At 38.5% G+C, this 14705-nt stretch overlaps 1 protein-coding gene across 1 annotated transcript; it reads right to left on the reverse strand.

Annotated features, from left to right (window-relative positions):
* Positions 1–1365: 1365 nt before the first annotated feature.
* On the reverse strand, positions 1366–4420 carry LOC122072223 ((3S,6E)-nerolidol synthase 1-like). Its single transcript, XM_042636794.1, has 6 exons — positions 4242–4420; positions 3493–4124; positions 2903–3121; positions 2676–2814; positions 2336–2584; positions 1366–2187 (listed from the first exon to the last, which is right to left on the reverse strand). The coding sequence occupies exons 1-6, from the start codon at positions 4386–4388 to the stop codon at positions 1894–1896; spliced, it is 1680 nt and encodes a 559-aa protein (XP_042492728.1). The 5' UTR covers positions 4389–4420; the 3' UTR covers positions 1366–1893.
* Between the last annotated feature and the right edge of the window lie 10285 nt (positions 4421–14705).

Raw genomic sequence — 14705 nt, forward strand, 5'->3', positions numbered from 1 at the left:
AGAGATTGATTACAATCCCTAATCTTGGATCAACACGATTAACCACCAACTTTCCATCTACATAGTCCAATTTATGTTGTTTTAACTGTTTATTCAGTTAAAAAGAAGACAGAGAGGGAGGAGATAAGGCCTCCACTTTTCTTGTTGTTTGGTTCTCGCTGTTTCACTCTCACAAAGGAAGCAGAAATAGAAGCAGCAACCAAAGAAGATACAGAAAGAGACAAGAGAGGGAGGAGAGAAGGCATTAGCTTCCTCTCCCAATCCTTTCTTTCCTGTTGAAACACATATTTGCTACAAAGTCCTCCCTTCTGCATCATTTGTAGTTGTCAATCTGTCCATACCAATCAAGGTTGCTGGATTTTGGGTACTTTGTGACAATTTCTACATATAAAAAAGCTTCATCATATCTCTACTCCTCCTTCATCTCCAATCTCCATTAACAACAGCTTACCCTGCCCCAATCTCTCTCTGTTGATCGCGAATGGCTCCTCACGTCATTGAGAGGGACCCATAACCTTTAACAATAATTAAGGTGGTGAGAGAGTTTCTTACACGTAATAAGAAGGGAAAGTGTGAGATGGAAAGAAAGAGGAAAGGGTACGTACTATTCCTTGGGAAGGAAGATCCTTTTTTGGCTCTAGCTTTCCCGGTGAGTGGAAGAGGAGAAAAAAGAAAGAAGATAAAGTGCTCTCGTGTTCTTCGTAGTGGAATGTGGCTGACGGTATTCTCTCTATTAAGGGTAAAGTTTCCGAATTTGTCACGATGCGTTTTGAGGCAGAGTATTGTATTCTTAGTGAATACACCTTTGTTTGGTTAGTTGCTTTGTAATCTAAGTGGGGATTTTTCTCTTGATGATTGGTTACCTTTAGTACCATCTAGAAATTAAGTATTGTAATCATATTATTACTATAGTGAAAGTTTTTAATTTGAACAAGATCCATTCGGTTTTTTCTTTTACTTTGGAAGAGTTTTCCACGTTAAAATTGACGTGTGTTTTTGTAATTTAGCTGATTTGTTTCAATGTGTTATTACTTTATACATATTTGGTTATCATTGTATGTCTCCATCAAATTACACACATTTGAGATAGGGTTGTTTGTCCCACCACAAGCAAGCTGGCATCACATAAAAATCTGATGCAATGGAATTTTTCATCTCAATGCACCTACAAGTTTAGATGATTTGGTCCATGGATTTCTTCAGGAAAAAAAAAAAATGATAGAATATCTACATAACGGTTAGTGATAGGGTTTGATTCATCTACTACTGCTGTGGTGGGCTGCGGGCCTTTTTACAGTATTCTATTTTAACTTGTTAATGATTCAACAATCAAATCAGATTTCTTACAGAACCAAAAATAATCTCTATAGAAGAATAGATATCCCTTTGAAGAATTTTCAATCTGTTGGGGGGGAAAAAAGATCAACAGTAACTGAAGAAAACAAATCACTTGGATGATCATACAATTTGAGAATCTAAAAAAAGTGCTTGAGATCTGAACTTCCGACATGATCATTTCATAGACCCAGCTTGAATTTGTGATTGTTTTTCAGATAAAGTAGTATATCTCTATCTATTTGCCTTGGAACCAAACAAGGTTCCCTATAAACTTCCAAATGCCACTCCATTCTCTGTGTAGTATTCCTTATCAGCAGGGGCGGTGGAGGGAGATGCAGAGGTGGGGGGAGGGAATAGAACCAGTGAAAAAGAGCTGTTGAAATAAGAGCGGTTGGAGAAGAAGAGAAAAATGAAGTCATTAGCATCACATCATGCTGACTTCACCAATCAAGTGGTGGAGGAGAGGTAGGTTGGCAGAGGAGGGCTGTGGTGAGGAGTAATGAGATGAGATGGGAGGGGAGGGAATCAGAGGTAATTCATAAATTTTGAAATCAATTAGAAAGTAACAGTTTCATAGAACAGTGAGTTGATATACTTGGCAAGGGTTGGAAGGTTACTGTCACTGTAACTGTACATTAGAGGGACAATCCTCGCAATGTTAAGTGATGCCCTTTTGAAGGTGGGTGAGAAATGGTTTTTTGAAAGGCATTCTCTATTGAGTTTCTTCCAAGAATCTGAAATTATGCAAAAGACTTGATCTTGTGGGCTTTGATCAAATGAAGAACCCTCCTCCTGTTCCTTCATGTAACATTCTATATACGACCCGTCGTGTCCTTCTTGCTTCTCATCCTATCAATCAACACACAAAACTTGATTAGAAATTTTTTTTTTTTTTTTGCTTGCTAATGACAGGTATTCAGACCGAATGTGGGCTCCTACTGACCCCACAACCGTATGGATCGAATCATACATAGGTGGTATTTATATAATATGTTACCTTGGCACTTCCCAAGTCGTCCCATAGACGAAGAATTGTCGCTGTGCAAGATACAAGTGCTGGATTGCCTTCCACACAACATACACTCTCCTCTGTTAGACCTTGGCCTAGTAGAAAGAACAAATGAGCAAAAACCAGAGGCACTCCTGAGCTTATCACACCATTCTCCAGGTACTCCTTTGACTTAGGCACCAGCTTAGATGCGAACCATTTGGCTTCTATTAGAAATGCATCACAAAGGCTTCCCCACTGCATGTATAATCAATTTCAACACAGTAATTAGCAGGTTCTTGAAAAATTACTATTTATTAATGGGTGTTTAATTAGTGTAATACTGTACCGCTTTCCTCAGAGTGCCTATGGGGTTCCACCCATGTTCTTTAAGAACCTTTTCACTAATTTCATTGGTGATATCGTCAAGAGCCTTGAAACAAATCTTCATGTATTCTGGTAGTTCCTTAATGGTGGTAGTCTCCCATCTATACGTAAAATTCATTAATAAATCATTAATCCTGGTTTAATTAATTTGATCCTTAAGTACTGATAGGGAATTTGAGTATGTCTTACTTGTTTACTGCTTCAGTGAAGAGAATCAACTCGTCGAGTGTCCCATAAACATCGAAAATGTCATCAATTATATAGACCAATGAGATGGGTTTTGTGAGTTCCATTCTTAGCTGGGAGTGCTTTGGATCTGGGAGAGCTGTGATGGACCACATATACCATTTTAGTGGTTGGTCTCTAGCAAACTTCAGATCCTGTGATAGACCCAGTTCTCTCCACCACCTATCATGGCAAAAGCAAGAACCATCAGTTAGCTAGGGACATATATATATATATGTATATTAAGATAGTCTCACATTGGCTGTGAGTGACTCGACTATAATGTATAAAAGTGACATGAGGCCTCCCCACTTCAAGCCAATTGGTTTTAAGATAGAAGCTTAACATGGTATCAGAGTGGGAATGTCAAGTTTGTCCTTCATTGATGATGGCTCCTTGTTGAAGGAGTATTGAGATAGTTTCACATACGCCTTGGATGACTCGACTATCATGTATAAGAGTTACAAGAGGCCACCCCATTTCAAGCCAATTGCTTTTAAGATGAAAGCCTTCAACAACACAATCATAGAAACAAAAATATGAGTTCAACTTACGTAAAAATCTGCTGGAGTTCTTGTTGATATAAAGATCGAACCATGTTAAAATCCATCTTTGCAAATTCGTTTACAAGGCTGCTCCATCCATATGTGCCTTGAGGAGGAGGGCTGAGGTGGTAGTGTCTGGCCTTGAATCTAGCCAGGTTCTTGTGAAAGGGATGCTCCAAGGTATCACCCACAGCTCTGGCTAGTTCAGGTTCGAGGGTAGTACTGATTTTAGCATCACTAAGGTGCTTGTGAGCGAAGTAGTTGGCTTGATCAAGTGTATCTTCTCCTTCTACTCCAAGGTGTGAAGCTTCATATAAACTCATCAGTCCTCTTGTGTCTGAACTCAACTCTTTTTTGAACTGTCCTTCCTTGTCCTTGAAGTTGTCAAAGACGTCTGTAGGAACAAAATAACCAGCTTGCCTTAGCAATCGAAATTGCAATGCAATTTCATGCAAGCCACCACCATTAAGGCTTCCATAATGCTTGTCAAAGATTGTATTGATCTCGTTTTCGAAGTGGCAATCGATGCAAAGGCGTTGCAGTGCATCAACCATCATCATACACTCTAATGGGTCATCAAGTTCACTGAGAAATCGCCTAATTTCGTCAAATTTCTCTATTTGTTTGGCGCGAATTCCATCCTACAAGAGTGAAAAGCAAGAGTACCATTAGATGGACATAATTAAAACATTATGATCATCAAATTGTTGCCTAGATAGGATTAACATAGCAAAATATGGAGAGAGAGAGAGACTTGCCACAACATAGTTGTTGAAAGAAGTTGATTCAGAAATCAGGTTTGGGTATTCAATTGTGCCTCCATTTTGGGCTATAGATGTGGGAGCACCACTTTTGGGGGGATATGGAGAAGTGGAGGAGAAGGTAGTGGTACCATGGAAGGCCATTGAAGAATGTGAATGCCACAGAAAATAACTAAAATCTGCTGAAGGAAAATTTTAATAATATCTTCACTGCCAAAGGAGATGCCAATTTATAATAGTTTGTGAGACCCCTGCATTTAAAATGAGTGGTTTAGAAAGAGGTTGCAACAAATGGAGACAAAGGAGTGGTTAATGGTCACCTTGCACTCAAAACGTATCTGCGGGAAAAGGAGATTTCTCTGCAAAACGGAATGGCACTATCCTACCAACTCATTACTGTACTTTGTCCTTTCCCAATCACAGGGAAAAAGGGGTTTATTTTCTTCAACATGTATCACATGTGGCACCTTAATGAAGTCATCGAAGGGCTTCTTTTTGTAACACTCTCTCTCTCTCTCTCTCTCTACATGTATCACATGTGACCCTATTGAAGTATGAAAGGCTTCTTTGTTGTAATATGTTTATGAACCTTTCCAGCCCCAAGTAACACATTTTTCATGGCCAGGCGTTTGAAGATTCAAACTCGAAACATCTGGGTGAGTATGTGTTTTTTGTGCACTACAATTCATCATCTGCCTAACACAATTGTTGTTTATCCATGTGTAAGAATCACATTGGGTCAGACAAGGGAATCACAAGGGGTCACACGAAGCATCTACGGGACTAGTCATTGAACTACACTTTTTCATAAGAAGATTGAGTGATTATCGTCTAGTTAAAAATGATTATCAACTATTCATAAAACCCATAGTTAAAAATCTTTTCATCTTTCATGGGTAAGTCACCAATGGACAACATATCACATATCAGAGTTGCCAAGGTGATTCACGGACGAAATTTAGCTGCTGCCCGGGTTGCAGCCAAGCAGCTGCAACCCTTGTGGCAACCAAAGAAATGAAATCTAAAAGGGTATTTTGAAAAATACTATAACCTATGAGGATATCTAAGAAAATGAACTAATCCTAGTTAAAGAAGGAAAGATAACCCCACACAGACATAGAGGGAAAGAGCATTAAGGGAAAAGAATGGAGACAAATATATTAAAAAAAAAAAATTAAATTAACATACGGCAAAACAAAACAAGGCTAATTTCACGAAAGACAATATTGCCTTAGTTTGTGGGGAAAGATTACAAAGCAAAGTAAGAACTTACAAAAATTTCTTCAATGAAAAAAAGGCCTAGGGAACATGGAAGGGGAATGAAGGAAGAAGAGAAGAAATTGTATTCTGATAGTGAAGATGAAGATAAGGATGCAAGGTGGGATATCAACTAGATAAAATTATGGATGACGATGATTAGATTTGATGAACAAGACTTGTTGAGTCCCATCACAAAACCATATATGTCTGTACCTGACTTAATATACATATAAATGATGCCAAAAGTCAGGTTTGTGGATCAGGCTTTCGTATAAGAATTACTTTTGTGTGATTTAATTCACACACATGAAATTCACCATCTAATTTTTTCTTGTGTGGATTCTATGTGTGGATCAATCCCGTACAAAAATGATTCTCATATAAGATCTTGATCTATTCTCCCAAAAACTCGTGTCTTGCAAGTAAGCAAATAAGATAGGCAAAAGTATGGACATAGTCATCAAGATTAGGTAGATTATTGAGTTAGTGATCTGAAATCTATACATCAGTTTTTCTCATAAAAAAATGAAGAAGATTTTTCTTTTAGTCTCTCTTTGATGTGCTCCCGCTACCCTCTTTAGTCCTCTATAATTGGGCAAGAAAACCCAATAAAACCATTCTAATAGAAATCAAATGCCTATAGAGCTTATTTACTCTTTCTTCCAAAGGCTTGATCCCTTCCTCTAATTCCCCACATCTTCTATCCAATGCCTTAACGTTTAATCTCAGTCCACCTTCTTGTTGCATCTTCTTCTTCATTAGATCTCGCAAATTTCTAACTCTTCTTTGGAAATAATGTAAGACTGTTCTCAAGGACTCAATGTAGTTCTTGATACTCTCTATCTTGTCGCGCAAACTATTACAGACAAATCGATCAAGCAATTTGATGATGTCTTCATCCACACGGCATGCAGACATGTGCGGGCAGCCAATGCTTGTGCCTCCATGTTTGCCACGATAGGATGTGAGCCTCAAAGGGATTTTTTTTTTCTTTAATACAAGAGAAATTTACAATGTCACCCGTTAGAGAGTGTCACTATTTACAAAACATTTTTCGTACTATTGGTAATTACGATCGATTCATTACTATTAGTCTTTGTTAGAAAATATACCTTAATTACTAATGTCAACTTAGGTTATTTTTTTTCATTAAATTTGAAGTACGTTGCATGGTTATGTGGCCCTTGCACCAGTGGCTAGATTAATGAAGAGATACATGACCATCAAGAGAAGGTGGGGTTTTTGTATTTCACAGTGGTTGCATTTGCTGTATCTAAGTGCAGACTACACATGACCTAACAAAATCTTTTTCCCTAAAATATAATGGAAGAGTCTAATACAAATAGGTACCATGTTGAATACTAAATTTTGGGACAATTCTATCTCAATATCAAATTTATTTTTATTGAAGGATCACGATAACAACTAGTAATAATATACCTCGCCACCCCCACTCCCACTCCCACTCCCACTCCCACTCCCAAAAGATGATGACAAAGAAACGAAATTATTCTATCTAAGCTCATGTGATCCAACAGAAAATAATTGTGGGGTTAGCACATAATTTCTTTCCATTAATAAATATTTTCTCTATGATTATAAGATTGAAGTTGTCGGATGCTAGGAGGTAAAGAGTAGTCTCTCTCCCTATGTGTGTGTGTGGGGGTACCCTGGTGAATACCAGGGTATTAAATTTTGAAAAAAAATCCTACCACAATAAGATCACTTTCATTGAACCTCTCTTTCCCTTTCTAAAAATAAATACATAAAGAAGGAAAGAAAGAAATATGAAGGCACCGGCCATATTATTATATTTTAGGCAAGCTCTCACGAAATCCAACAGAATTGCTGGTTAGCACATAAATTCTCTATGCATTAGTACATAATTTCTGTATGATGATGTAAGGTTGAAGTTGTCGGATGCTGGGGTGTCTATGTGCCGGGAGAGAGAGAGAGAGAGCCTAGTTTTGAAAACTAGTCTAGCTGAGCTAGGATAACAGCTCCATTTCAATGGCATCTTATTTAATTTTATTTTATTAGAGGCTTATTAGGAATAAAATCATAGGAGTAAAAGATAATGATACTAGTGTCCATTACATCTCAAACACCAAAGAGGCAAGGAATCAACATGCCCTAAATTGTAATCTTCATTAAAAAAAAAAAAAAAAAAAGTATTCTTCATTAGCTGGCCTAATCCAACTTAGCCATCCCAACATACCTCAATCCAAAATCAATCCAGTAAGGATTAGTTTGGTTTGATTCGGTTCGAATTTTATCGGTCGATTTTGGTCGATTTTATTAGCTCAGGTTAGGTATTGACACCCCTACAACTGAGAAGCAAAAGGACTAAAAGCCAATCCACTACTCTTCTGAGTTTTGGGGCCACCTTGAGTACATTAGGGGTCTTGCGGTTTGGGGAGGTGGGGGGAAGATAGCATACGTAAATACTAGAATTAGTTACAGATAATAAAATAAAATAAAGAAAAAATGAAGATTGCCAGGCTGCATGGTGAAACGATCGCTCCTATCCTCCTCTTTCCATGAAATGAAAATCTCATCCTATTTTCATTAGCCCCTATGCTAATGTATGGGCTATGCAACAAAAAAGAAGGTAGCCAAGCTACGTGGTACCTATGCCCAAACACAAGAAGAGAAAAATAACTGTCTGCCCCCATTAAATGAAAATAAAATTCTCACCCTTGTTGGATGCCCCCATTTGCTCTCGTTGGGCCTCACGCTGGTACAAGGGCCATATAACCTGATAATAATCCCTTTCCCATAAAATAAATAAGGGGAAAAGAATAGTCCCTAGTCACAAATTAAGCTTTTGCACTAGTGCGGAGGCCAATGAAGGGGTGCACATGGGCATCAATAGGGCCGGATTTTTGTATTTCACAAGAATGGGGGTATCATTTTGTCCTCTCTATGTTTGATGCAGGGCCGCATGAACAAGAAACCTTTTTTTGCCCAATAAGAATTATTGAAGGAATTAAGTTTCTTGTCTGGCAGCATAGCGAATGCTATCACCTTTCTCTATCTATCTCTTTCCTATCACCATTATAGAGGGTAGATATATTATATCATAGGAGGGGTGAGAGAGATGAATACAGAGACACACGCGTATACTACACAACCAACATACCGGAAAAGGAACATTATCCCATTCTTGAATGGGGAAGTTCTTTGGCATTTAGTATTTAATTGAACGGGTCCATATTGGTTGAAATTTGGAATTGGTTTTGATTGAATAAGTAGGGCCACTGCAGATTCAACAGAAGATTCTCAACTAATAACATGTTGGAGCTAGAAACAGATAATAACGGAAGAGAGATATTAGCCATTTCGGACTAATCACAAATTGCTCACCATGAACGTCGTGGGTGATTGGAAATGAGCGCTCAGCCAAGATTTGAAAAGACCCTTGGAATCCATTTATAGAAGGGTTTAAAGTCCTCTCCAGTGGACACAATAATTGCAGAGACTGGTTGGTAGCTAACCTTAATTATTTGTTTCCTTGGTAGATGAAATGTCTCCAAACTTCTCCACCTATTCTCTTACCATGAAGATGAAGTTAGTTGCATTCTAAGAATCCCTATTAGTTATGAAGGAGTGAATGATAAGAGTCCAAATTCAAAGGGCTTGTTTACAGTTAAATTGACCTATAGGCTTTGGAATTTGGATCAAGTTCATGTACGAAAGTAATCATGTACGTTCTTGAAGATTTAATATTTATTAAATGAAGAGAGAGAAAAAGTGAATTCTAAATCTACGGACTAAGAACATATGAAATTGTTCTCATACATGAACCTGATACGATCTCTAGACTTCGAGTTTCTTTAGCCCAATATCATTGAACAACTCTCATCCCTAGCAGGTGTGGAAAATATTGTGGGATTTCAAGATTCCATCCAAAGTTCAAGTGTTCATATGGAAATCATGTGTATGTAAATTTTCCAAAACTTGAAGAGAAGATACTTAGTTGTATCTTATCTTTGCCCCTCTTGCGATGCAGTTACTAAAATGGTTGAGCATGCACTTCTTGAATGTCCTATAGTTCAGCAGGTATGGTTTGCTTCTCCAATCTAGGGGGTCAATCGGTTGGTTCAATCTGGTTTTGATTCAAATTGACTTGGTTTCAATGTAAAGTAATGAAATCAAAATTAAACCAGTAAAAAAATATCAGTTTCAGTTTGGTTTTGTTTCGGCTTTGATCTAATTTGTGTTCAGTCTATCATGCTAATTTATATAAAAAAAATACGAAAATGAAAAAAAACATTTTTTAATGAGTTTTGGGCAGATTTAGGATTCTTATCGGTTTTGGTTTTGATTTGAGTTTTTGGATTAGGGGCAGACCGTATTCTGTTCACCAATCCACCCTTGATAGACCAGCCATTGCATATGCCAGCAACTCCTGCCTGTCTTGGAGGACAACGACATATCACGAAGTAGAGATGCAGAGTGATATTCCGAGGTAGGGCTCAACACCCACCACCCTGACCGGGCCAAGAGATTTCTTCTGAAGTACTGTTTCATTTCACTATCTTGATCTGAAAATAGAAGAGAAGCGGCTATTGATTTCGATTGAGTTTGTTCTGTTTTTGATGTGATTTGATTTGATTTTGGGAGCAGAATACCCCAAACCGAAATCAGCCCAATAAACTTTGGTTCAATTTGATCTGGACTATTTCTGGTTCTATCCAATTGATTTTACCAATTCGGGCTAGGTTTTGACACCCCTACTCCAACTCACCATAATATTCTTACCTACTGTAACACTTCAAGGCCTATGCTTGAATGGGTTATACTGTGAGACCATCAACTAGGAAGCAATAATTACAATTCTTCTTAAGTCATGCAATGATAATATGGGAGATTTAGAAGAAGTGAAATTCTTCTCAAGAAATTGTTAGCTGGTTTGCGCTTGACCTTGAGGTTTGGCAATGGCTGATGATTCCTACTAGTATTAGTATGGATATTTCACAAACATTAAATTATGAAAATATATATATATATATATATTTTTTTTTTTCAATTATAGAGGGCAGTTCACCGATCATTTTAAGATTCATAAACCCCCATAAGATTTCAGGATATTTTCAAAATAGCCTCTAGTGCCCTGTGCCCATCTGAAGCACCATTGTGAGTGAATTCACATTTTCTGTGACCTTAGGAAAACTCCAATCTTTAAATCATTTACTTTTTTGGTTACAAGAAGGAGCATATAAGCCATAGGAGTTTTTTCATGTGGCTGAATTTTTTACTAAATTTAATTTTCTATTTTCCTTTCACATTAGAAAAATAACTGTAGTAAAACATACAAGAGTCAAATGTCTGGGTGGAATATGGCAAAGCAAGTAGTAAAAACCTAAAGGGGTCACATTCATGACTCAAAGTTTTTTTTTTGGGTAAAATTCATCGCATAAAAAATCATGGGAGGCAATGAATGGCAGTGAGGATCCAATGAGTGGGGTGCATATCGGGACACTCCCAACAATTGGATCTTCAATGTCACTTACCGCTCACCGCTGAGGATTAGAATCCAAATTCACCCTAGTACTTAAACAACACATATACATCACGACTCTCAGGATCACATTCATCATTCATTTTGGTTCAAATACATCATAATCTCAAAAACCGGATTGAGCAGTAGACTAGAAATAACTCAATTATGGTTTAATTTGGTGTAACCGTCCATTTTCAATCAATCCACAAAAGACCAAGTTCAATTCAGCCTGACTGCTCACCCCCCTGGTGATACCCTACTTTATAAACCCGGTCTAATTACCCTTATTGACTTGGTTTGATCATATAGGGGCTAAACCAGAGAGAACCGACACAGTTATCATATGGAATATGGTAGCAAGGGTGACCTTGAACTTGGGTTGGTCTGACATGACTGAGCGGGTACCAAGTGTATTATGTGCACCCAAGCCTTACACTTGCACGCACCATGAGGCCATGTACAAAAAGTAACGGTAAGTACTAGTATTTGTGGGTGCCAACGTAATCTAATATTATGTGAGAGTTTATTTCCATTGAAGCCCACCCGAGATTACCCACCTGAGATTTACCCACCTGAGATAGCCCACCTAAGAATAGAAGATATTTGGGGGGGGGGGGGCAGGTATAAAAGAGGTGACATTAATCTTTTCCCTCATTAATGATAGTTGGCGTATGGGAGAGTAAAGAAGAGAGAGAAAGAAGAAGAAAGGAAAAGAGGAAGAAGAAGAAGAAAGAATAAGGGAAAATTGACCGTAGAGCTTCACCAGAGCTGGGTCTTGGTATTTTGAGCCCGGATTAATGATCAGTTCACCGAGATATTCGATTTGTAGTAGGTATTGTACACATTCCAAAGATTCTTAGGAAAACCCCTCTCTTAAACCCTCTTTTTGATTTTTGGGAAATAACCCACTTGGATCTTGCTAATCCTACTTGGATAATCAAATCTAAAGTCTAATGGAATGTGTGTATAATGATTTGGAAGGATTTGGAAGGAGTGTTGGTGAAGATCTAAAGTATTTGGAGGTTCTTGAGCAAAAGAAGTGAAATTTGAGGTTTCATTGGTGTTCTTAAGAAAGAGGTAAGAATCTTCATTTTTCTTTTGATTCGATCTTAGATCTAGGTTGAGGATACATGATTTGACCTTAGATGAGTGATTTGAGTCGCCGGATCGACCCCAAACAAGTTACCTAAGCCGAAGAAAAGTCAGGGAAGATGTTGGAAGAATTTCGTTTCAAGACTGGGGGTATTTTTAGCCCACTGTCTTCAGGTTCTGGCCCACATGAGTTCCTAGAACTCAGTTTCTGGGCTCTGGTGTAATCGGTGGGCCGAAATCGATGGGCTACATAGCCCACATGTCTTTCCAGAATTCTTAGAATTGGTCCAAATTTAATGGGTAACCCCCATTTATGATTCTAAACCCGATTTTAGTGTTCAAACATTATGATTTTGACACCAGAATAGTGAAATAATAAACCATTATGTTTATGATAGGTTACACTCAATATACAAATACCCATACATTGAATCTTTTTTGTATCTGGTACAAGCACCGTGTACATATACAAATAAGTGGAGAATGGACTCTGATTTAATTTCAAAATGTTATGCATCATTTAACATGTGTTGATCTAGCTATGTCATCATATTACTTGTGTGTAGACTAGATATCACATATTCCATATCACGCATTTTATGTGCATTTACATAACATGCTATGCTTTGCTTTATGATGAATATCATTTATGTCTTGATGTATGTGATGGAAGAATTTCTTTTGGACATGATGTATATGCTAGATTAGATGTCGTAGTTGGCTTGAAAACGAGTGCATGGTGGCTCGTGGAATGGGACGCGGCGCCATTGTGTAATCATACTATGCTCATGTAGAGACATGTGGCTAGGATGTGATTTACCCTTGTGCTACGACCCTTCCCAATAGGGGTTTACGTGTTGGGGGATCATTGGGGGGAAGTATCGGGCTACGGTTGTCGAACTCCTGCAGCGGTTAGAAGTACTCACGGCTAATCGCTAGGACAATCAGTAACCCCTGTGGTATATTCAAAGGGCCAATCGTACTGCTTTTATTTTGGGTGGAATCACCTATTTACTTTCTGTCATTTAAATTTGCCGGAGGTCAGCGTATATTTAAATTCCAATGCCAATGGTGGGCCTTCTCCGACAACCCTATGGGCTTATCGTAGGATGGGGTTCACGACTCATACCAGGGGCATATGTGCACTGTGATTGTGAGTAGCACATAACCTATGACTTAGTAATGTTGTTAGGCTAATAGGGTTAAAATGAATTGCACATAGGCGCATTTGTGTTGTGACTGTTTGTGTGGTTTTCCTTTCCACTTACTGGGCTAGTGAGTTCACCCCACGTGCACAACTCTTTTAGGTGATTTTACATGTTACCCGCTTGGAGAACAGGAATCGGGCCCCATCGTGGAGTTTTCCTCTGAGGACTAGTGGGTCCCCAATGTGTTCAAGCACGATGTCAATTGCACGTGCGAGGATTGTGTTGCAAGGCTGCAGTGACTCCTGTGTGATTCTTCTAAACTATTTTGATGTACTTTCTTTTGATGACTTGATGCTTAAATTGTTGTATTTTTGTGTATATATCATGCCTTCGGGCCCAAATGTATATAACTTTTATAACTCAATTTGGGTATCAAGTATTTGGGATACAATTATTGGTATTATTATGAACAGGTCTTTCGCTGAAAATACAGGTTTGTCTTAGTTTAGTATAGGTATGTTGTATTGCAGTTACTGTGTAATACCCTACTTTTTAAACCCGATCTGATTTTGCGGTTGAACTGGTTTAACCATGCAGGAACCGAGCCAGAGGAAATTAAAGCGGGTTCCTTATGGGCTATGATGGCACGGGTGACCTTAAACACCGGCTGGCCCGACAAGTCCGAGCCAGTGCCAGAAGAGACGGGAGTGCCCAAGCCGTGTACATGCACCTACCATAAGGCCATGTACGGATAAAGCAGGTATTATATCCGTATTTTAAGGTATATACGTATGCTACATCGTATGCCAGGGGTGGGGTTCGTGCCGAGGCCCGAACCCTGTCAAAATCCCAAGTTTTGGCCCTCAGGTGGGCGGACAGGTGGGTGCACCCACCCACCTGAGTGACCCATCCATGTGCACTATTCAATTATTTAGGAATTATATATATAGCATTATGATTTTCTTTTCTTTCATTTATGACACCCATACGTTGGTGAGAAGAGTAAAGAGGAGAGAGAAAAGAAAGGGAAGAAGGGAAGAGAAGGAAGAGGAAGAAGAGAAGGATTTCAGCAGCGTCGAAGCTTGATCTTCCCATTCCGATGCCGGAAGAGTGATCTTCAACTCTAGATCTACATATAGAGGTAAGCAAAGTTGGGTTCTTTGAACATTCACCATACCCAAGCTTAAAACCCTTGATTCGAGTATGGTTTCTTGAGATCTTGTAAATCCCCTTTAAAATGATGAATCTAAGGTTTAATAGATGATTTATGTGTTGATCTTGAAGGATTCGAAGAGATTTTGACAAGGTAGAAGAAGCATTGTGAGTTTGAAGTGATTTGGAGGGTTTGAAGTTGTTCTTGAGCAAAGAAGGTAAGATGGTTTTCATCCCTTGAATCTAACCTAGATCTAGGTTAGAACCATCCTATGGTACCTTGAAGGTGTGAAGAATGGGTTG

The sequence above is a fragment of the Macadamia integrifolia genome, chromosome 2 (genome assembly GCF_013358625.1).
Source record: "Macadamia integrifolia cultivar HAES 741 chromosome 2, SCU_Mint_v3, whole genome shotgun sequence".
Classification (NCBI taxonomy): domain Eukaryota; kingdom Viridiplantae; phylum Streptophyta; class Magnoliopsida; order Proteales; family Proteaceae; genus Macadamia; species Macadamia integrifolia.